The 24,093-nt window shown below is 39.5% G+C and overlaps 1 protein-coding gene across 1 annotated transcript in view; it reads left to right on the forward strand.

Moving 5' to 3' along the window:
- The window catches only part of SMIM10L1 (small integral membrane protein 10 like 1), a 251,598-nt gene extending 229,211 nt beyond the window's left edge, over nucleotides 1–22,387 (forward strand). The window contains exons 3-4 of the mRNA XM_063694586.1: nucleotides 19,152–19,241; nucleotides 19,976–22,387. Of these exons, the coding sequence (XP_063550656.1) occupies nucleotides 19,152–19,221 (70 nt within the window). The 3' untranslated portion in view covers nucleotides 19,222–19,241; nucleotides 19,976–22,387. The remainder of the gene's footprint in view (nucleotides 1–19,151; nucleotides 19,242–19,975) is intronic.
- Nucleotides 22,388–24,093: the final 1,706 nt, after the last annotated feature.

The following is a 24,093-nucleotide window of genomic DNA, read 5'->3' on the forward strand; positions in this document are numbered from 1 at the left end:
AGACTTCCTAATACCAAAGGCTTTGCTATGGATAATTTTACCCTTGCAAGGGAACCAGGCAGATTGGTATTTTCCCTGGCATCAATATAGACATACTTCAAAGGGGAATACATTACTAATTGGCAGTTCTTTCTGGCTCTATGGAAAGTTGATTGGTTCTAGCTGAGCTTCATGAGTTTTATCTTAGGCAGAGAGTAGTTGTTTGGTCCCAGCAGATCCCACTGTATTGTTGAGATTTGTGTCTCTTGTCTCACAGACACTGTTTTCCATAGGAACTGGAAATGAGCAATCCTGCCTAGGTGGCTTAAGCTAGACCATCAGGTAGCAAAGGAATGTCAGAGACAAGGAGCAACAAAGAGGCCAGGATGACATTGCCTGATTATGTCACCAACTGAGGTTGCTACAGCCTGATGCAAGACAGACTTCCCCTTGGCAGGAGAGTACAGGAAGAGGACAGAAATGCCCCTAAAGGTCACTCATTTCAGGCCCTTTCCCTGATCTTCTCCAGTGTCAGCAATGAGTAAAGTTTTTCAGGAAAGCATAAATATCAGCTATGCACTCACCAGACAAAACAAAAAAGAGGTGATGGAAATGTGGAAAGGGATACTGTCTGTGAGTGAAGGTGGGTGGAAGAGAGAAGCAGGACTGCAGCAGGAGCTTGGGCACCTATATGTGAGTGGCAGCCCTCAGCACTCCACTTGCCTTCTAATATCCATGTTCATATTCTCAGGTCCAGAAGGAACAGTCTTCAACATATGAAATTTTAGGAACACAGTTCAGCTCTCATAACAGCTCCCAACCTTTTCTAAGTCAAGTGTTCAGTGGTTCAAAACTCCTCACTGCCTTCAGGCACTGCCCTTTAGCAAATCGAGTTGCCTCCACTTTCAACACTCATCCCAGATACAACAACTTGCATAATCTTTACTAGAAGGTGATAGTTCAGGCCATGATGCTCTCTCCTGAAGAAGTTTAATATCCTCAGCCGCTCTTGGTAACATTCCTACCCCAGCACATCCCATATCCATTCCCCTCACATCAGTCACGGTGATCATTGAAAAGTAGAAATTAGATCATAACACTTTTGTGCTTCAAATGCTCTTAGGATTTTCTTCTGCACTTGTAATAAGATCCAAACTTCATGCCTCAGCTGTCTCACACCCACACATCTCCCTCTTTTTGAAGACGCGGAAGCTCTGTGAATGGAACAGAAAGCCAAATCCTCCTCAACTTACTGTGTTCATTGGGTAAACCAACCATTCTGATAACACAGTTGTGTTTGAGAATTCAGCGTTGCTTTGACTTGTCTAAAAACTTTGGTTACACTAGTAGGATCTTCATCTTTACATTTTTATTTGATGTTGATGCTCTCTAATATATATATATTTCACAATTATTTGAGCATATTTATATTCTTTCCATTTATCCTGGCAAAGGCTGATTATAATAGAAAACATTTCTTCAGCATTTACTATATGATATTCAATCTTCAGAACCATCATATTAGGGAGGTGTGATGATTATTATTATCTTAATTTTGTAGATGAGGTGATTTAGGTGCGTGCCTAGTTTCATATAAAGGTAGTAAGTGGAATGGAAGGCAGTCAGTTCTCAGAGCTGAGTTCTTGCCTACTGTGTTCCAGTGGTTACTTGCTCTTCATTCATTCATTTCTCTAAAAGAAAGTGAAAGGAAATGAGATTCAGAGAACAAAAACAGGTTTCTCTTAGAATATTGTCAAGGTTAAATTTTCGTGAGACGTTAACAGCTGATGTGACTAAAAATATATTTTCCCGAGTAAACATGTTTGTTTGAAATCATAATCCCATTTAAACATATTCTAGTCTTCCGCTTTACCGCTTGCATTTATATAAAGACACTCAGAGGAATTAATTCCTTTTTTTTCTAATTACAAAACCCTGTCAATGTAGATCCTGTATGTTCTTCCTTAATCCATGCTACATGCATTTTTCTTGGGTGGCGTATTAGCATTGACAAAATTTGTGTATGCCCTTTTAAATTGACTAAATTTGATCCTTCTAATCACAATGGATCTAAAATTCTAGAAATCCAAGAGGGAGCCTGGTCAGAGAGTTGTCTAAGAAAGGATAAACTATATACCACTTACATAACTTTCAGTCTTCTGCATGAAGATGTCACCTGTGTCCTGGCCCCAGAGCTGGTGTCCCACCCTCAGTGATTGGGGCCATAGAAGGCATTGGTCATCAGCCTAAGGTCAAGTGTCTGTAGCCTCATCACACCACTGTTATCACAATGTCACAGTGTATTCTTCAGCTTTCAGTTAAACATCCTATCAGTTCATAGAGAAGTACAATCACAACTTATCTCATAAGAAATACAAAGCAATGTATGTCACCCTCATATTTTTCTGATCATGTACAAAGTCGGTAAGATGATAGGAATTTCATTAAAGTGATTAATCAATGACTCATTTATTAAACACATCAACCTGTACCTATCTCTTTCAAAAGATGTTGTCTCCTCTGCTTAAGAACCACAAATTATTATTGTATTTCATTGATTTTGAAGTCCACATGTATGCATATTTATCATCTTGGAAATTGTTTTTAAAATATGATCACGACAGAATCATTCATCCAATGTTTTCTTCTTACAATGGCACCTTGATATCCTCTCTTGAAGGGGTGAGGTCTGCTTTTACCCCCTTGAGCTTCGGTAGAACTTCATTACTGCCATGACCAGTAGATTATATCAGAAGTGATACTTTGTGACTTTTGAGTCTGTATCATAGAAATGCCATGCAATTCCAAATTGTTCTTTATGGAACCAGACACATGCTGTGAGGATGTCCATGCTGTGAGACAGAGATAGAACATTCATTTTAAAAATGATTGGATCAAAACTGTCTTTAAACAATATTCAATAACCGAGTTTGTTTCAGTGACCCAATTGCTATCTATATCATATGTTATATTTCTACACATGCATGGCCACATAGCTAAAGATTTATGGATTATTCCTTTCTATCTTGCATAGTGATGTTTCTGATGCCTTAGCTCTTCTAGTACTTACAATAGAACTTTGAGGATTTTTGCATTTATGTTCACTTTTCAAAGTTAGAAATAAAATCTTAATGTGATTGAGTGACTTTCTCTAACACATACACTTCATAGGGAACAGCATAAGAAAAAGAAATGAAGGAGACAGACAGAGAGAGAGACAGAGAGAGAGAAATGAGACAATGACCTTATTCATGAGAACAATGTAAAATACCTAGGATCAAATAGCAAGAAATGCACAGGATTCAGTTGAAGAAGAATGATCAAACTTTGATGCAGAATATGCACTAAAATGTATATACATGTAAATTTCTGCACATGAAAATGCTATATTCAAATAGGACAAATTTTCCAGGTGTTCTGGCAAAAATTGCACAACAGTCCCCTCTTCATGTCTGATTTTGGCTTTGCTCAATCACAAACTCTGTTATTTTTCCATTTGTCATTCCAATTCCACAGTTTTGTTTACATTTATTGTTTATTGTCATCTCTTCTTTCATTCTCCTCAATCTTGGGTATTAATTTCCGCTGTGCTTCTTTATTGTAATTTTGTTGGGACATTGGGAAAGGGCAGAAATCAGTCCATGTGTTCAATGCACTGTGCATTCCAATACCCTGAGTATAGAGATAAATTCCTTATCACAGTTTATCGCAGGTTCTACAGATGAACTTTTGGTTTATGACTCTTTCTATACAAGTGTATTCAAGTGACTTTACAAGGCAGACTGCTATTACCTGTGTTCCTAATTTTATCAGAAGAATATGCCGCTGTCTTTTCTCTCCTGGCTGCATTAAATGTAACGTGACCATGACTTGATAATCACATGGTTATTTTTTACAACGTTATTGAGTAAACATCTGGCAACAATCTTAAATATTGAATACATTTTTATACTCTAATACACTAACAAATATAATTTTTTAAAAACAAATGTACATTGTTTCAAGTCTATTACTTACCCTTCTTTGGAATTGCCAAAGCAAATCTCTCCATATTATTTAAAAAAAAAAAAAAACTTTTGTGCCTTCTAGTAAACAGACGTAGAAACAGAATTTTATGATATGATACATAAAGAGTTTGTATTTATCTTACATTTTTGCTAACCTTACTTTTTAGCTAAACTTTTGTCTATATTTGCATTTTCTTGATTGAAACATGCCTTTGTACATTTTTATTGAGCAATTAAAGGCTTATTTAACTAGTCAACCTAACAACATTGACATACGGTTTTTGTCAGATTGGAATGATCTACAAAGCTTCTGAAGCTTGAACTTTGGGGTCCTTCATGTGCACAGGCCCTTCCCAAGATCCTGTTTAGAGTGAACAGAATACAAAGAGATTTAGAAGGTTCATGAACTAGCAGTGGTCTTCTTTATGCCGACTCCTTTACTCAAGCCTTTATGTATTTTTCTGTCTTCCACTGACCCATGGGGATCATAAGATTTCAAGACCTTCTCATCCCTAAAACAAACTCCAATCATTTGAGGGATATCTGAATTTTTTTCTGAAAAGAAGACTTGGGAATACCTATAGAAGCAAATTTCTAAATAATCTGATTCTTATGTCTACAAATAATGGCTATCTTCCTGCACTGCTGTAAATGTACTGTGCCATTGTAGATTATACATAGAGGAATCTAAAGAGTGTACTGTAGTGGTGACTGAAGGGCCTATTGAAATGAGGTACAGCTATAGATTCTTGCTCTTCCACTAGTTTTTCCCTTGAAGAACATACTCCCTGCAGAATGGCACCTTCCCTTAGTATTTGTAGTGTTTCTACCTTTAAGCATGGAAGGAATGGTCAGTGTTAGCAATGTTTTCTTTTCTTTACAATTTACGGCAGGGTAAGGACAATTCTCATGTTTGACTATAAAAGCAAGGGCAGCTTCATGGCCCTAATCCATTTGGGCATTTCTGCTAGTGTCCTGGATCCATCTATCTCCACATCTGTGTATCCAGAGATGGTGCTGACTGTGGCAATTACCAATTCATGGAGGTTCTTTGATTTTTAATAGGAAGAGTGATTTCCCCAGAGGTTTTCCCTTTAAATGAATACATTCCTTCCCTGATTTCTAGGACATACCACTGTTGTTTATTCTGAAGAGTCCATGACTGGAACACCAGGGAAGGCCACAGATTTTTGTATTCTTTCTTTATTCAGGCTCTTTGGTTTTCCTTGGGAGGGATTCTACGACAGACTTACTAAGTGAGACTCTGCAACTCTGCCCCTATTTTGTAACCTTCTCCCCCAGGCATCTTGTTGGCTTAGCTGAGTACACTCTTGGGGAGAAGAGAGAATATGGTGGTAGCTCATGAGGACACGTCCAGTTTGCATCCACAGCCTAAGACTCAACTGAATAAACACCTGAAGTCTAAGTCTCCCTAAAGGTGTGCAACAGCTTTGGGGGATCTTTAACCATTTACCTCCTGTTATATTTGGAATGGAGCAAAAACTAAAAGTGTTACATGGGAAGTTTGTTTCAATTCTACCACCTGGTACTCAGTTTACAAGCATTTCCCAATCCTACTTCTTAATGAGTTATATAAAAGGAGAAGATTTATTGACCATTCGTCATACATTTTGGTCAACATGTCAGCTATTGATATGTACTTTTTACATTATTAACTGAAGAAAAATGGATGCCTTTTACAAACGTTATAAGATTACAAAACACAAATACATCCAAAGGAACCAAATTAGGGTTGTAATGTGGAAGCCTAATGATTTTCCATGAGAACTCTCATATAAATGCCCTGTTTGATAAGAGAAATGAGCAGGAGCAAGGTCGTGGTGAAGGACTCTGCTGAAGCTTTCCCAAGGATTCCTATACTAAAGCTTTGGCTTTCTCAAAATATTCTCAGAATAAGCAGTTATTGTCATTCTCCAGAAACTCAACCAGCAAAATGACTTGAGCTTTCCAATAAACTCTTGCCATGACCTTTGTGCTCTCCTCATCCCCTTTTTATTGACTGGACTTTTCCACCTCTTGGTAGCCATTGCTTTGATTGTATTTGTTTTCCAGATTTTACTGGTAAAGTCATGTGTTGTCTCCTGTTATAAATGATTGAAGGTATGCTTACGGTCTTCATTGCTTGTATTTAAATTTTTACAGAAAGTTCTGCTCTTGTCTGTACTTGATCTTGGTGACACAGTTTGGGCATCCATTAAGTGAAAAGCTTACTAAACTTTGATCATTCAGTTAGAATCATGTAAACTGAACCAACTGAGAAGTCTGCGATGTTGGCTATTGTGTGTGCTGTTAATCGTCACACATCTTCTCTTAGGGTATAAAGAAGATGAATGTATACCTTGCAATATGACATGGTTCATCTGTCACTGTAGGCTTTAGGTTCAACATTGCCTCATTCCTTCTTGAAATGAGGAACTCCTCATTGAATTTGTGAACTGCTGACTTCTTCAACCAATGTCAACTTACCATGTGGCAAGTAGGACAACTTTTTGGACACCGTCAGTGACTTCATCTTCTTCCACCCAAGCTTCATAATAAATTTGATGTTTGTAACTCTAACTTTAGAAGAATTCATGTTGCTCTTCTAGGGACTATTTTGAAACTGCTATCTTATTTTTCTTAATGCCTCAAACTAGCTCCTGTTGAGACATCTTATAGCAAGATATTCTAATTTCATTTGGTGCCAAGAAATTTGGAATTCATTCATGGTATTTCTTTTTTTTTTTTTTTTTTTTTTTTGAGACGGAGTCTTGCTCTGTGGCCCAGGCTGCAGTGCAGTGGCGCAGTCTCTGCTCACTCCAAGCTCTGCCTCCTGGGTTCACGCCATTCTCTTGCCTCAGCCTCCCGAGTAGCTGGGACTGCAGGCACCCACCACCACGCCTGGCTGATTTTTTGTATTTTTAGTAGAGACGGGGTTTCAAGGATGGTCTTGATCTCCTGAACTCGTGATCCACCCACTTTGGCCTCCCAAAGTGCTGGGATTACAGGTGTGAGCCACTGCGCCTGACCCATTCATGGTATTTCTTAATAGAATATACATTCTCCGCCAACATTTTAACAACCCACTCCATATAGGAAGGCATCCTAACACAAGAAGATCTACTGGAGGTAACATAGACTTTTCCAGCTGATTAGGCAGATTGGTTTCTTGTTTTTCTTTTAGCATAAATAGGAATGTTTTCTGAAGATGGGATATAATACCAGTCACCAAATATTCTCCAGCTACATGGAAAGCGTAACATTTGTAACTGAGATTCACATGCTTCAAGAGAGACACAGAGTGCTTGGGCCTAGCGGCTATTCTGATGTTATTGAATGATTTTCTCTGGTTTCACCAAACATTATTTGGAAAGAGAAGCTGGCGATGAGCAGTCTGGCTTAGGTAGCTTATAGTGGCTTGTCAGGTAGGGAAGAAATGCAAGAGAGAAGAAGCAGAGGGGAGTGCCAGGCAGCGGGGAGTGCCTACTTGTGGGAGTCACTGGGGAAGCTGCAGTCTTGGTTAGAGGCAGGCTACTCCTCATCTGCTGAGTACAGGAAGACAAGAGGTGATACTTCCAAATATCACTCAGCTCACGCCCTATTCCTGACCTTCCCCTATGTCAGAAATGCATGAAAGAGACTAGAAAATCAGGAAGGAGTAAATATCAGGTATCAAGCTACCAGAGACAACCAAAACAGAGGTTACCAAAGAACTGAAGGAGACAGTGTCACTCAGGATGAGATCAAAACAAGGAGCAGGACTGCAACAGGAGCTTAGGCACTTGTCCATGAGTCAAGGACCTCAGCAATCAACTTGCCATTTAAAATAAATGTAAACTTACTATGTGCCAAGCAGGACTCTTGATTTCTACCTCCTAAAACCTGCTCTCCCCTGAGTTTCCTCATTATGACTGTCAAAACAAAATATCACAGACTAGGTTTTCTTCAACAACAGAAATTCCTTTTCAACACTTCTGGATGCTCAAGTTCCATGATGAAGCTGTCAGCAGGTTCAGTTCTTCTGGGCCCTGCCTGCTTGCCATCTACATATCTGCCTTCTTGCTGTGTTTCCCGTAGGGCTGCTTCTATACATACATAATTCTTGTGTCTCTCCGTGTGCAAATTTCTAGTTCTCATAAGGAATTTCCACTTCTTATAAGGACAGCAATCTTATTAGATTTAGTTCCACTGAAACTCCCCATTTTATCTTGATCACCTCTTCTTAGGGCTGTTTTCTAAACACAATGATATTCTAAGGAACAAGAGGTTGGCCGTGGAGTTTTGTATACCTATGCCTATCATATTTCACTAAATATTTGATTATATAGATATCATTTCTTTGGAATTTTGAGCTGGGTGAAGACAACACAAACCTGGCCATTCATGGCTGACAGAAGGTTGGCCCTCAGCCTGGTCAGACCCACACAGATTGTCTAATATTCTCTGGCTCTGGGTCTAGTCAGAAAACTCTTGGTGTAGGATACAGGTGTCTTCATGCATTCTATCATTAATATACATGGGGAGGTTAAAAAAAAACGTTGGCCATGAAAACTACCAAGGGGTTCTAGAAATGAACAGAAAGAATACACAGTTCTTGAACGAGACACCCTATTTCATGACTTCAAAATTTTTTCCTTTCTCTACCCCTTTGTTAGAATGTTTGATCAGATTTAGTTGAGCTTTACATCTTCTAGGAATTTTTTTTTATACAGACTCTTGCTCTGTCACCCAGGCTGGAGTGTGGTGTCATGATCCTGGCTTACACCATCCTTGAAATCCTGTGCTCAGGGGATTCCTCCAGCTTCAGCCTCTTAAGTTGTTTGATTACAGGTTCATGACACCCACCATGCCCATTTATTTATTTATTTATTTTAATTTTTGAAGAGATGGAGCCTCACTTTGTTTCTCAGGCTGGTCTTGAACTCCTGGCCACAAGCGATCCTCCCACCTCACTCTTCCAAAGTCCTGAGATAATGGGCATGAGTACCCACATTCAGTCCTTCTTCTAGGAAAAATTTTTGATCACTCCCACTTATAATGAGTGGCCACAATTATGTATTCCAATAAGATAGTCTGGTACCCACATAAAAGCCTCAAGCATATTGCATTGATCTATTTCTTAGTACCTGTGCTATCTCTCTCCCAGATTGTTCTTCCACAAAGAAATTTTTTTCATTTTTGCAATATTCTGAAACGAATTTCTCCAGACTCTCTTTCTAAAATGTATTTGTTGACATTTTGTGTTCTAAATCAAATTTCCCTGTGTTTATTTTTCATCTTACATCTGGCTTCTTTTTAAATAAAATTTGGGAAAATTTTTTAAATCTAATCTTCTAGATAAGCATCTATAATTCTTCTTACTCCTTTCTTTTCATTTTTGTTTTTAAAATTTAGATCAACATACTGTGTTTCCAAGGTCTTTTTACTGAGTTTGTGTTAGTAGCTCTCTTTTCATCTGCTGACTTTTCTATTATATCAAGTAGTTCCTGCCCATCCTTCCACCCTTTTCATGGAAAGTATAGGTGAGTCAGTATCAACAGCTGCCACTTATCATTTCAGGCCTCAAATAAGTCTTGTACTGTCATTCAGTTTTTGCTCAGGGATAGTGACAACTTCAGATGACCTTGTTAGAGGTATTGTGTGTGGGGATGTGACTGGACATCCTAAAGACAGGCCACTTGATCAGTTGGATGAGAGGATCCTGTGTTGTACACATTAGAATCTGTTCCTACTCTTCCAGAAGGGTCTGAGAATACAAGGGGATTTCAAAAAGTTTGTGGAAGAACGTAATCACAATATGAAAGTAGACAATATAAACTTTATTTCTTAACATTATCTCCATCACATTCAAGAAGTTTGGCAAGTAATGATACAAGAAATTTAGCCTATCTACAAAGAATTGGGGACCCTGGGAATTTCACCATATAAATGCAGTCTTTTCACATTATTAACTGAAGAAAACAGAGTACACGTTAAAGATATTTTAATATTAGAGAAAAAGAAATTCAAAGATACTGCATCAGTACTGTAAATTGGATGCCTAGTGATTTTCTTTTTTTTGTTTTCTGTTTTATTTTCATAGGTTGGGGAACAGGTGGTGTTTGGTTATGTATATAAGTTCTTGAGTGGTGATTTGTGAGATTTTGGTGCACCCATCAGCCGGGCAGTATTCACTGCACCCAATTTATAGTCTTTTATCCCTCACCTCTTTCTGACTCCCCCTGAGTTCCCAAAGTCCATTGTGTCATTCTTAAGCCTTTGCATCCTCATAGTTTAGCTCCCATTCATGAGTGAGAACATACAATATTTGGTTTTCCAGTCCTAAGTTACTTCACTTAGAATGATGATATCGACTTATGAAAGACTGGAGAAAGTTAGGCAAAACTTTAGCAGATGAATGCCCAGAAAGGCTTTAGCAGAGTCCTTCTCCATCACAACAAAGCTCCTGCTCTTTCCCCTCATGAAACAGGGGCAATTTTCCAGACTTTTGATAGAAATCACTAGGCATTCAATCTCATTCATTTATCTGCTAAAGATTTGGCTTTCTTCAAATTCCAAATTCTTTCAACCCTCCCCGAAGTTATCAACCAAAATACCTTGGGCATCCGAACACACTGTTGGCATATTTGTTTTTGTCACATTTACTTAGACTAGACCACTTCCACCTCTTGGTAGCCATTGCTTTGATTGTGTTTTTCCCTTCGAGTGGCACTGGTAAAGCCACATTTGATCTCCTGTTACAGCTCTTCAAAGACATGCTTAGGATCTTTTCTTTTCTTCTCCTTCCTACTTCTTTAATTTTTCATTGAATGTTCTGTTCTTGTCTGTAGCTGACTTGGGTACAGCAGTTTTGGCCCTCATCAAGTGGATAGTTTGCTCAAGTTTAAGCTCTTGTTTCTGTTGTTAATTGTCAGACCTCTTCAATTAAGCCAAAAGAAGATAAAGTTTTTGCCCATAAGTTGATGTGTATGGTCTGCTGCTGCAATGTTTACTTTCACCATTATCTCATCGATTCTTAAAGTGAGTTATCCATTCTGTGAAGGGCTGATTTACATGCGCACAAATATGTCCTAATGCATCGGTGATGTCACCATCCCTCCACCCAAGCTTCAACATAAACTCGAATTTGTTTTTCCTACAATTTTAGTAGAATTTTTGCTGCTCTGATAGAGGCTGTTTTCAAACCGGTTTCTCAACCATGTTAGTGACTGAACGAGATCCTGTTCAGACATGTTGTAACAAGTTAGTACAAATGTATTTTGATACAAAAAATGTTTATATCCATGCATAATTTTTAAACATCATATGTATTTTCTACAAACAGTTTGAAGATGCCTTATATTATTGGAACCCTTCCTCATAAAACGAGGGTTGTTGCAGATTACTCTGCCATTGGCTGGTGATCAGATAGATTGTTGTTTTCCTCCCTTACCCCTTCTGGAATATTAGGGATGTTTGCTAAAGAGGAAATATATTACCAGCTAGCAATTCTTCTTTGGCTACGCAGTAAGAAAACCGTTGTAGTTTGGCTTTATGTGCTTTAGGGGTGGGCATAAAGCAGTTGCTTGTCCTAGCACGTGCCCTAATGATACCAGGGTGACTGTGATTGGTTTCTACACACACTAATTGGACAGGGAAACTGGAGAAGAATGGTCCTGCCTAATGACTTACGGTAGACCTTTTAGTGGGAAAGGAAGATCAGAGTGAAGGAGCAGAGGGGAGTGCTTCGCAGACTTGCCTCATTGCATAGGTTGCTGTAGAAGTGGTAGTCCTGGTGAAAAAAGACTCCCCCTTGGCTTGATGAGTACAGGAAGACAGCAGACATTGCCTTCAAATATCACTCAGCTCAGGCCCTTTCTCTGACATTGTCCAATGTCAGCAATGAGTGAAAGAGTTTAGTTTATTAGGGAAGAATAAATATTAACTATGAAATCTCCACACACAAATAAAACAGAGATGACAGAAGAACTGAATGAGGCCCTGTCAGTGAGTAAGGATGGGGTCAAAGCAAGGAGCAGGTCTGCAGCAGGAGCCCTGGCACCTTTTGGTCAGTTGAAGCTCTCAGCAATCCACTTGCCTTCTAATATGGATGCAAACATAACATGTCCCAAAAAAGATCCTTGATTTCTGCGTCCTAAACTGCTCTCCCTTGATGTAGTTTGTTATGTCTGCCCTAAAAAAAAAAACAAAACACACTGTGTAATTTGAACAACAGAAATTGATTTTCTGAGGCTCACATTCCATGATCAAGGTGTTAACAGGTTCATTTCTTCTAAGATGTCTCTTCTTGGATTTGACTTGGCTAATTTAGTTTTTTTGTCTTCAAACACCTCGATCATTTACTTTCTGAAAAACTTTCACAGTCTATAAGGTCTTTTTTCAAATTTTAGACTTATATATGTCGGTTCTGAAATTTCTATTTTATTATTTTCTATAGTTCCTTTTTCTGCCGAGAAGCTTTTTCCCATTTATTTTGAGAGTGTTCACATTTACCTCAGAAAAGTTGACTATAAGAGCTGCTTTAAAGTCTGATCATTTCCATATCGAAGTGGTTTCAAGGCTGTCATATCTTGATTATACCCTTCATTAAGAATTGGTCAATTGTTTACGGTTTGTAAAAGTATATTGAGTAATTTTCTATTTTATGCCTCACATGGGCATGTTTCTGTGTTTACAACACACAAAAAGTTCAACAAGGCAAGCTTTGGACATTGAAGGGTGGAGGCACTCCGGCTGCATCATGATCCACCCACTGGCTCCACTGGCAGAAGAGTTAATCCCACTGACATTATTCTACTTGGAGCTTCTATGTGGATGATTCTCCTTGGCTCTTATGAGATAAGAGTATAAGCATTTCATATAGTACACACTTATAGAATTAAAAACAACGGAAAAGTGCGCTGAATGGGTCCCAAAGGCTTTATCCACAATGTCTTCCCAACTTTTCATGTTTTGTACCCCATTTTCTCAAAGCTCAAATGAACACAAGCACTTCTTTTTTCTTTTCCTCTACAAGAACCACAGACTTTAACATTTGCTTCTTAGAGGCTATCCCAGTAGCCAGGCAGCCCTGCTCTCTTCTGACTGGGGATTTACAGAATGCAGGAAAATGAGGCTGAGGTAGAAAGAGTGACTATACACCCAGCATGCTGGCTCATGACTGTAATCCCACTACTTTTGGAGGCTGAGATTGGAGGATTGTTGATGTCAGGAATTCAAGATCAGCCTGAACAATATAGCAAGATATCCCCAAGTATACAACAAAATTTACAAAATCAACCTTGCATGGTGATGGGCACCTGTAGTCCCATCTAATTCAGAGGGTGATCTGGAAGAATTGCTTGATCCCAGGAGTTCAAGACTGCAGTGAGCCATGATTGCACCACTGTACTCCAGCTTAAGTGAGAGAACAAGTCCCTGTCTCTAAAAAGAAATAATAATACTAATAATAACAATAATAACAATAAAAGACTACTGCAACTTTTCAAGCTTTTTTTCCCCCACCTTGGCTTCTAGCCCCAGGGTCTACCTCCTTTAAATGCATCTCCAGTGTCTATGGATTCAACAGACTTGCAGTCTCTTCCTTTCTTTCCCCTTATATGCCACTGTAGCTCTATCCTGTATCCTCACCATGCCTTCCCCCACGCCGACAGAATCAAGTACAACGGTGAATTGAGCAAGTATAGGCAATAGAGCTATAAATATCTATGTTTCTACCCTCTTTGATATTTTTTCAATATTTGGAGATGGGTATGTAGGGCCCTTAGTCCTTCTTGTGTCAGGGTCTTCTCAGGCCCAACCCAAATCCTGAAAGGAACTGAGATCAGAGTAGAGGAAAAGAAGTGATGAGAGATGTGAACAAAGTGTCTTCGTGCAAGTAAGTAAGACACATTTACTGTCTAATTCAAGCATTGTAGTCACAGCCTAAGACTCAACTGAATAAACACGTGAATTTTAAGTCTCCCCAAATGTTTGCAACAGCTTTGGGGCATCTTTAACCCTTTACCTCCTGTTATCTTTGGAATGGAGCAAAAACTGAAAGTTTTACATGGGAAGTTTCCTTCAATTCTACCACCTGGTACTCAGTTTACAACCATTTCCCAATCCTTCTTGTTAATGAGCTATATAAAAGGAGACAAATTACTGACCACTTGTCATACATTTTGGTCAACATGCCAGCTATTGATATGTATTTTTTACATTATCAACTGAAGGAAAATAGATGCCTTTTACAAACGTTATAAGAACACAAAACAAAAAGAAAACAAAAGAAACCAAATTAGGGTTGTAATGTGTCCAGAATTGGTTTCTTCCAGTTGGTTCTTGGTCTCGCTGACTTCAAGAATGAAGCTGCGGATGCTTGCAGTGAGTGTTACAGTTCTTAAAGATGGTGTGTCCATAGTTTGTTCCTTCAGATGTTCAGATGTGTCCGGAGTTTCTTCCTTCCGGTGGGTTCTTGTTCTCACTGACTTCAGGAGTGAGGCCACAGACCTTCGCAGTGATTGTTACAGCACTTAAGGCCATGTCCAAAGTTGTTTTTTCCTCCTGGTGGGTTGATGGTCTCACTGACTTCAGGAACGAAACCGCAGACCCTCTCGTGGGTGTTACAGCTCATAAAGGTAGTGCAGACCCAAAGAGTGAGCAGCAGCAAGATTTGTTGCAAAGGGCAAAAGAACAAAGCTTCCACAGCATGGAAGGGGACCCAAGCAAGTTGCCACTGCTGGCTCGGTTGGCCAGCTTTTATTCCCTTATTTGGCCCTGCCCACATCCCGCTGATTGGTACATTTTACAGAGCACTGATTGGTCCATTTTACAGATTGCTGATTTGTCCATTTTACAGGGTGCTGATTGGTGCATTTGTAATCCTTTAGCTAGACACAGAGTCCTGACTGGTGCATTTTTACAGAGTGCTGATTTGTGCATTCACAATCCTTTAGCTAGACAGAGAGCACTGATTGGTGCATTTTTATAGAGTGCTGATTGGTGCATGTACAATCCTTTTGCTAGACACAGAGTGCTGATTGGAGCATTTTTATAGAGTGCTGAATGGTACAGTTACAATCCTTTAGCTAGACACAGAGCAATGATTGGTGCATTTTTACAGTGTGTGGATTGATGCACTTACAATCCATTACCTACACCCAGAGCACTGATTGGTGCATTTACAATCATCTAGCTAGACAGAAAAGTTCTCCAACTCCCCACTCGACCCGGGAAGTCCACTTGGCTTCACTTCTCACTAATGTGAAAGCCTAATGATTTTCCATCAGAACTGTCTTATAATTACCCTGTTTGATAAGAGAAATGAGCAGAAGCAAGGTTGTGGTGAAGGACTCTGCTGAAGTTTTCCCAAGGATTCCTATACTAAAGCTTTGGCTTTCTCAAAATATTCTCAGAATAAGCAGTTATTGTCATTCTCCAGAAAGTCAACCAGCAAAATGACTTGAGCTTTCCAATAAACTCTTGCCATGACCTTTGTGCTCTCCTCATCCACTTTTGTTTTGACTGGACTTTTCCACCTCTTGATAGCCATTGCTTTGATTGTATTTGTTTTCCAGATTTTACTGGTAAAGTCACTTGTTATCTCCTCTTATAATTCACTGAAGAAATGCTTATGGTCTTCATTGTTCCTATTTAAATTTTTAGGGAAACTTCTGCTCTTGTCTGTACTTGATCTTGGTGACACAGTTTGGGCATCCATTAAGTGAAAAGCTTACTAAACTTTAATCATTCAGTTAGATTCATGTAAATTGAACCAACTGAGAAGTCTGCAGTGTTGGTTATTGTGTGTGCTACTAATCATCACACCTCTTCTCCTGGGTATAAAGAAGATGAATTTATTCCTTGCAATGTGATGTGAATCATCTGTCACGATAAGCTTTAGGTTCAACATTGCCTCATTCCTTCTTGAAATGAGGAACTCCTCATTGAATTTGTAAACTGCTGACTTCTTCTACCAAGGTCAACTTACCATGTGTCAAGTAGGACAACTCTTTGGACACCATCAATGATTTTACCTTCTTCCACCCAAGCTTCACAGTACATTTGATGCTCCTACTCACTTTAATTTTAGAAGAATTCATGTTGCTCTTTTAGGGGTCTTTTGAAACTGCTCTCTTATTTTCCTTCATGCCTCAAACTAGCTCCTGTTCAGACATGTTATAGCAAAAGATTATGATTTTATTTTGGTGCCAAAACATTGGAATCCATTCATGGTGTTTCTTAACAGGATATACATTTTCCTTCAACATTATAACAACCCACTGCGTATAGGAAGGTGTCCTGATACAATAAGCTCTACTAGAGGTAACTCAGAATTTTCCAGCTGACTAGGCAGATTGCTTTCTTGTTTTTCTCCTAGGATAAATAGGGATGTTTTCTGAAGATGGAATATAATACCAGTGGCCAAATATTCTCCAGTTACACAGAAAGTTTAACATTTGTAACTGAGATTCACATTCTTTAAGAGAGAGACAGAGTACTTGGGCCAGTCTGGTGTCCTGATGTTATTGAATGATTTTCTCTGGTTTCACCAAACATTGTTTGAAAAGGAAGCTGTTGATGGGCAGTCTGGCCTAGGTAGCTTATGGTGGCCCATCAGGAAGGAAAGAAACGCAAGAGAGAAGAAGCAGAGGGGAGTGCCAGGCAGATGTGACTCCTTGTGGGAGTCAGTGGGGAAGTTGCAGTCCTGGTTGGAGACAGACTTCTCCTTGTCTGCTGAGTACAGCAAGACAAGAGTTGATGCTTCCAAATATCACTCAGCTCACACCCTGACCTTCTCCTATGTCAGAAATGAGTGAAAGAGATTAGCATATCAGGAAGGAGTAAATATCAGATATCAAGCTACCAGAGACAACCAAAATAGAGGTTAACAAAGAACTGAAGGAGACAGTGTCACTGATTTAGGACAGGGTCAAAGCAAGGAGCAAGGCTGCAACAAAAGCTTAGGCACTTGTCCATGAGTCAAGGACCTCAGCAATCCACTTGCCATTTAAAATAATGTAAACTTACCATGTGCCAAGCAGGACTCTTGATTTGTACCTCCTAAAACCTGCTCTCCCCTGAATTTCTTTATAATAGCCATCAAAACAAAATATCACCGACTAACATTCTTAAGCAACAGAAATTACTTTTCAACACTTCTGGATGCTCAAGTTCCATGATGAAGGTGTCAGCAGGTTCAGTTCTTCTGGGCCCTGTCTACTTGGCATCTAGATATCACCTTCTTGCTGTGTCCTCCCATGGGGCTGCGTCTGTGCCTATGTACTTATTGTGTCTCTCTGTGTGCAAATTTCCAGTTCTTATAAGGAATTTCCACTTCTTCTAAGGACACTCATCTTATTGGATTTAGTTCCACTTAAACTCCCTCATTTTAGCTTGATCACCTCTTCTTAGGGCTGTTTTCTAAACACAATCATATTCTAAGGAACAACATGTTGGCTGTGGAGTTTTCTATACCTATGCCTATCATATTTCCCTAAACATTTGATTATATAGAGATTATGTCTTTGGAACTTTGAGCTGTGTGCAGACAACACAAACCTGGCCATTCATGGCTGACAGAAGGTTGGCCCTCAGCCTGGTTGGACCCACACAGATTGTCCAATATTCCTTGGATCTGGCTCCAATCAGAAAAGTCTTGGTGTTGTAGGATACAGGAGTCTTAATGTATTCTATTATTAATATTTATGGAGAGGTTAAAACAAAGTTGGACACAAAAACTACCAGAGGTTTCTAGAAATGAACAAAATGAATACACGTTCTTGAATGAGCCATCCTACTTCATGTCTTTAAGAATTTTTTCTTGCTCTTCCCCTTTATTAGAATGTTTGATCAGATGCAGTTTGGGCTTTATGTCTTACAGGATTATATATATGTAAATATAGGCTCTTGCTCTGTCACCCAGGCTGGAGTGTGGTGTCCTGATCATGGCTTCCAGCATCCTTGAACTCCTATGCTCTGGGGATTCCCCCCACTTCAACCACTTGAGTTGCTTGAATTACAGGTTCATGACACCCACCATGCCTGTTTATTATTTTTTAATTTATTTAAAAATTTTTTGAAGAGATGGATCCACAATTTGTTGCTCAGGCTGGTCTTAAACTCCTGGCCTCAAGGGATCCATCCAACTCACCCTCCCAAAGTCCTGGGATAACAGGCATGAGTCGCCACATTCAGTTGTTCTTCTAGGAAAAATTTTTAATCACTCCCACTTATAATGAGTGGCCACAATTATATATTCCAATGAGATAGTCAGGAACCCACATAAAAGCCTCAAGGGTATTGCACTGATCTATTTCTTAGTACATGTGCTGTCTCCCAGATTGTTCTTCCACACAGAAATTTTTTTTATTTTTGCATTATTCTGAAAGTATTTTCTCCCCACTCTCTTTCTAAAATGTATTTGTTGACATTTCCTGTTCTAAATAATCTTCCCTCTGTTTATTTTTCATCTTATATCTGGCTTCTTCTTAAATAAATTTTGGGAATTTTTTTAAATCAAATCTACTAAGTAAGAATCTATAATTCTTCTTACTCCTTTCATTTTATGTTTGTTTTTAAAATTTGGATCAATATACTGTATTTCCAAAGTCTTTTTACTGAGTTTGTTTTGGTAGCTCTCTTTTCGTCTGCTGACTTCTCTGTTATATCAAGTAGTTCCTGCCCATCATTTCATCTTTTTATGGAAAGTACAGGTTAGTCAGTATTAACAGCTGCCACTTATCATTTCAGGCCTCGAATACTCCTGAGACATCATTCAGTTTTTGCTCAAGGATAGTGATAACTTCAGGATGCCTCATTAGAGGTATTGTGTGTGGGGCTGCCACTGGAAATCCTAAACACAGGCCTCTTTATCATTTCGATGAGAGGATCCTATGTTGTACACATTAGAATCTGATACTGCTCTTCCAGATGGGTTTGAAATACAAGGGATTTCAAAAAGTTTGTGGAAGAATGCAATTACAATATGAAATTAGACATTATATAAACTTTATTTCTTAACATAACCTCCACCACATTTGAGAAGGTTTGCAAGTAATGACACAAATAATTTAGCCTATCTATAAACAATTGAGGGTCCTGAGAATTTCACCATATAAATGCAGTCTTTTCACATTACTAACTGAAGAAAACAGCATACACATTAAAGTATTTTTATCTTAGAAAAAAGAAGAAGTCTGAGGAACAGCTCCAGTCTACAGCTCCCAGCATAAGCAATGCAAGAGATGAATGATTTCTGCATTTCCAACAGAGGTACTGGTTCATCTCACTGGGGATTGTCGGACAGTGGGTGCAGTGCACCAAGCATGAGCCGAAGCAAGGTGAGGCATCGCCTCACCCGGGAAGTGCAACGGGTCAGGGAATTCCCTTTCCTAGCCAAGGAAAGGCGTGACAGATGGCATCTGGAAAATCGGGTCACTCACACCCTAATACTGTGCTTTTCTGATGGTCTTAGCAAATGGCACATCAGGAGATTATATCCCGTGCATGGCTCGGAGGGTCCTACACCCAAGGAGCCTCACTTATTGCTAGCACAGCAGTCTGAGTTCAAACTGCAAGATGGCAGTGAGGCTGGGGGAGGGGCACCCACCATTGCTGAGGCTTGAGCAGGTAAACAAAGCAGCTGGGAAGCTCGAACTGGGTGGAGCCCACTGCAGCTCAAGGGGGCCTGCCTGCCTCCATAGACTCCACCTCTGGGGGCAGGGCATAGCCAAACAAAAGGTAGCAGAAACCTCTGCAGACTTAAATGGCCCTGTCTGACAGATTGGAAGACAGTAGTGGTTCTCCCAGCACACAGCTTGAGATCTGAGAATGGAGAGTCTGCCTCCTCAAGTGGGTCCCTGACCTCTGAGTAGTCTAATTAGGAGGGACCCCCCAGTAGGGGCAGACTGACACCACACATGGCCGGGTACCCCTCTGAGACAAAACTTGCAGAGGAAGGATCAGGCAGCAACATTTCCTGTCCATAAATATTCACTGTTCTGCAGCCTCCACCGCTGATACCCAGGCAAACAGGGTCTGGAGTGGACCTCCAGCAAACTCCAACAGACCTGCAGCTGAGGGTCCTGACTGTTAGAAGGAAAACTAACAAACAGAAAGGACATCCACACCAAAAACCCATCTGTACGTCACCATCATCAAAGACCAAAGGTAGATAAAACCACAAAGATGGGGAAAAAACAGAGCAGAAAAACTGAAAATTCTAAAAATCAGAGTGCCTCTCCTCTTCTAAAGAATGCAGTGCCTCACCAGCAACAGAACAAAGCTCGATGGAGAATGACTTTGACGAGTTGAGAGAAGAAGGCTTCAGACGATCAAACTACTTGGAGCTAAAGGAGGAAGTTCGAACCCATGGCAAAGGAGTTAAAAACCTTGAAAAAAGATGAGATGAATGGCTAACTAGAATAACCAATGCACAGAAGTCCTTAAAGGACCCAATGGAGCTGAAAACCACGGCACAAGAACTACATGATGAAAGCACAAGCCCAGTAGCTGATTCAATCAACTGGAAGAAAAGGTATCAGTGATGGAAGATCAAATGAATGAAATGAAGCAAAAAGAGAAGTTTGGAGAGAAAAGAATAAAAAGAAATGAACAAAGCCTCCAAGAAATATGGGACTATGTGAAAAGACCAAATCTACGTCTGATTGGTATACCTGAAAGTGAAGGGGAGAATGGAACCAAGTTGGAAAACACTCTGCAGGATATTATCCAGGAGAACTTCCCCAATCTAGCAAGGCAGGCCAACATTCAAATTCAGGAAATACAGAGAACGCCACAAAGATATTCCTGGAGAAGAGCAACTCCAACACACATAATTGTTAGATTCACCAAAGTTGAAATGAAGGAAAAAATGTTAAGCACAGCCAGAGAGAAAGGTCTGGTTACCCACAAAGGGAAGCCCATCAGACTAACAGCTGATCTCTCAGCAGAAACTCTACAAGCCAGAAGAGAGTGGAGGCCAATATTCAACATTCTTAAAGACAAGAATTTTCAACCAGAATTTCATATCCAGCCAAACTAAGCTTCATAAGTGAAGGAGAAATAAAATCCTTTACAGACAAGCAAATGCTGAGAGATTTTGTCACCACCAGGCCTGCCCTAAAAGAGCTCCTGAAGGAAGCATTAAACATTGAAAGGAACAACCGGTACCAGCCACTGTAAAAACATGCCAAATTGTAAAGACCACCGAGGCTAGGAAGAAACTGCATCAACTAACTAGCAAAATAACCAGCTAACATCATAATGGGAGGATCAAATTCACACATAACAATATTAACCTTAAATGTAAATGGGCTAAATGCTCCAGTTAAAAGACACAGACTGGCAAATTGGATTAAGAGTCAAGAGTCATCACAGTGTGCTGTATTCAGGAAACCCATCTCACATGCAGAGACACACATAGGCTCAAAATAAAGGGATGGAGGAAGATCTACCAAGAAAATGGAAAACACAAAAAGGCAGCGGTTGCAATCCTAGTCTCTGATAAAACAGATTTAAACCAACAAAGACCAAAAGAGACAAAGAAGGCCATTACATAATGGTAAAGGGATCAATTCGACAAGTAGAGCTAACTATCCTAAATATATATGCACCCAATACAGGAGCACCCAGATTCATAAAGCCAGTCCTTAGAGACCTACAAAGAGACTTAAGACTCCCACACAATAATAATGGGAGACTTTAACACCCCACTGTCAACATTAGACAGATCAATGAGACAGAAAGTTAACAAGGATATCCAGGAATTGAACTCAGCTCTGCACCAAGCAGATCTAATAGACATCTGCAGAACTCTCCACCCCAAATCAACAGGAAATACATTCTTTTCAGCACTGCACCACACCTATTCCAAAACTGACCACATAGTTGGAAGTAAAGCTCTCCTCAGCAAGTGTAAAAGAACAGAAATTATAACAAACTGTATCTCAGACCACAGTGCAATCAAACTAGAACTCAGGATTAAGAAACTCACTCAAAACCACTCAACTACATGGAAACTGAACAACTTGCTCCTGAATGACTACTGGGTACATAACGAAATGAAGGCAGAAATAAAGATGTTCTTTGAAACCAATGAGAACAAAGACACAACATACCAGAATCTCTGGGATACATTCAAAGCAGTGTGTAGAAGGAAAGTTATAGCACTAAATGCCCACAAGAGAAAGCAGGAAAGATCTAAAATTGACACCCTAACATCGCAATTAAAAGAACTAGAGAAGCAAGAGCAAACACATTCAAAAGCTAGCAGAAGGCAAGAAATAACTGAGATCAGAGCAGAACTGAAGGAAATACAGACACAAAAAACCCTTCAAAAAATCAGTGAATCGGGAGTTGGTTTTTTGAAAAGATCAAAAAAATTGATAGACTGCTAACAAGACTAATAAAGAAGAAAAGAGAGAAGAATCAAATAGACCCAATAAAAAATGACAAAGGGGATATCACCACCGATCCCACAGAAATACAAACTACTATCAGAGAATAATATAAACACCTCTGCACAAAAAAACTAGAAAATCTAGAAGAAATGGATAAATTCCTCGACACATACACCCTCCCAAGATTAAACCAGGAAGATGTTGAATCTATGAATAGACCAATAACAGGCTCTGAAATTGAGGCAATAATTAATAGCTTACCAACCAAAAAAAGTCCAGGACCAGATGGATTCACAGCCAAATTCTACCAGAGTTACAAGGAGGAGCTGGTACCATTCCTTCTGAAACTATTCTAATCAATAGAAAAAGAGGGAATCCTCCCTGACTCATTTTATGAGGCCAGCATCATCCTGATACCAAAGCCTGGCAGAGACACAACAAAGAAAGAGAATTTTAGACCAATATTCCTGATGAACATCGATGCAAAAATCCTCAATAAAATACTGGCAAACTGAATCCAGCAGCACATCAAAAAGCTTATCCACCATGATCAAGAGGGCTTCATCCCTGGGATGCAAGGCTGGTTCAACATATGCAAATCAATAAACATAATCCAGCATATAAACAGAACCAAGGACAAAAACCATATGATTACCTCAATAGAAGCAGAAAAGGACTTTGACAAAATTCAACAACCTTCATGCTAAAATCTCTCAATAAATTAGGTATTGATGGGACATATCTCAAAATAATAAGAGCTATCTATGACAAACCCACAGCCAATATCATATTGAATGGGCAAAAACCGGGAGCATTCCCTTTGAAAAGTGGCACAAGACAGGGATGCCCTCTCTCACCACTCCTATTCAACATAGTGTTGGAAGTTCTGGCCAGCGCAATCAGACAGGAGAAAGAAATAAAGGGTATTCAATTAGGAAAAGAGGAAGTCAAATTGTCCCTGTTTGCAGATGACATGATTGTATATCTAGAAAACCCCATTGTCTCAGCCCAAAATCTCCTTAAGCTGATAGGCAACTTCAGCAAAGTCTCAGGATACAAAATCAATGTGCAAAAATCAGAAGCATTCTTAAACACCAATAACAGACAGAGAGCCAAATCATGAGTGAACTCCCATTCACAATTGCTCCAAAGAGAATAAAATACCTAGGGATCCAACTTACGAAGGAAGGGGAAGGACCTCTTCAAGGAGAATTACAAACCACTGCTCAATGAAATAAAAGAGGATACAAACAAATGGAAGAACATTCCATGTCATGGGTAGGAAGAATCAATATCATGAAAATGGCCATACTGCCCAAGGTAATTTATAGATTCAATGCCATCCCCATCAAGCTACAAATGACTTTCTTCACAGAATTGGAAAAAACTACTTTAAAGTTCATATGGAACCAAACAAGAGCCTGCATTGCCAAGTCAATCCTAAACCAAAAGAACAAAGCTGGAGGCATCACGCTACCTGAGAAAACAATGCCCTATTTAATAAATGGTGCTGGGAAAACTGGCTAGCCATATGTAGAAAGCTGAAACTGGATCCCTTCCTTACACCTTATACAAAAATTAAGTCAAGATGGATTAAAGACTTAAATGTTAGACCTAAAACCATAAAAACCCTAGAAGAAAACCTAGGCAATACCATTCAGGACATAGGCTTGGGCAAGGACTTCATGTCTAAATCACCAAAAGCAATAGCAACAAAAGCCAAA

This window comes from Gorilla gorilla, chromosome 10 (genome assembly GCF_029281585.2).
Source record: "Gorilla gorilla gorilla isolate KB3781 chromosome 10, NHGRI_mGorGor1-v2.1_pri, whole genome shotgun sequence".
Taxonomy (NCBI): domain Eukaryota; kingdom Metazoa; phylum Chordata; class Mammalia; order Primates; family Hominidae; genus Gorilla; species Gorilla gorilla.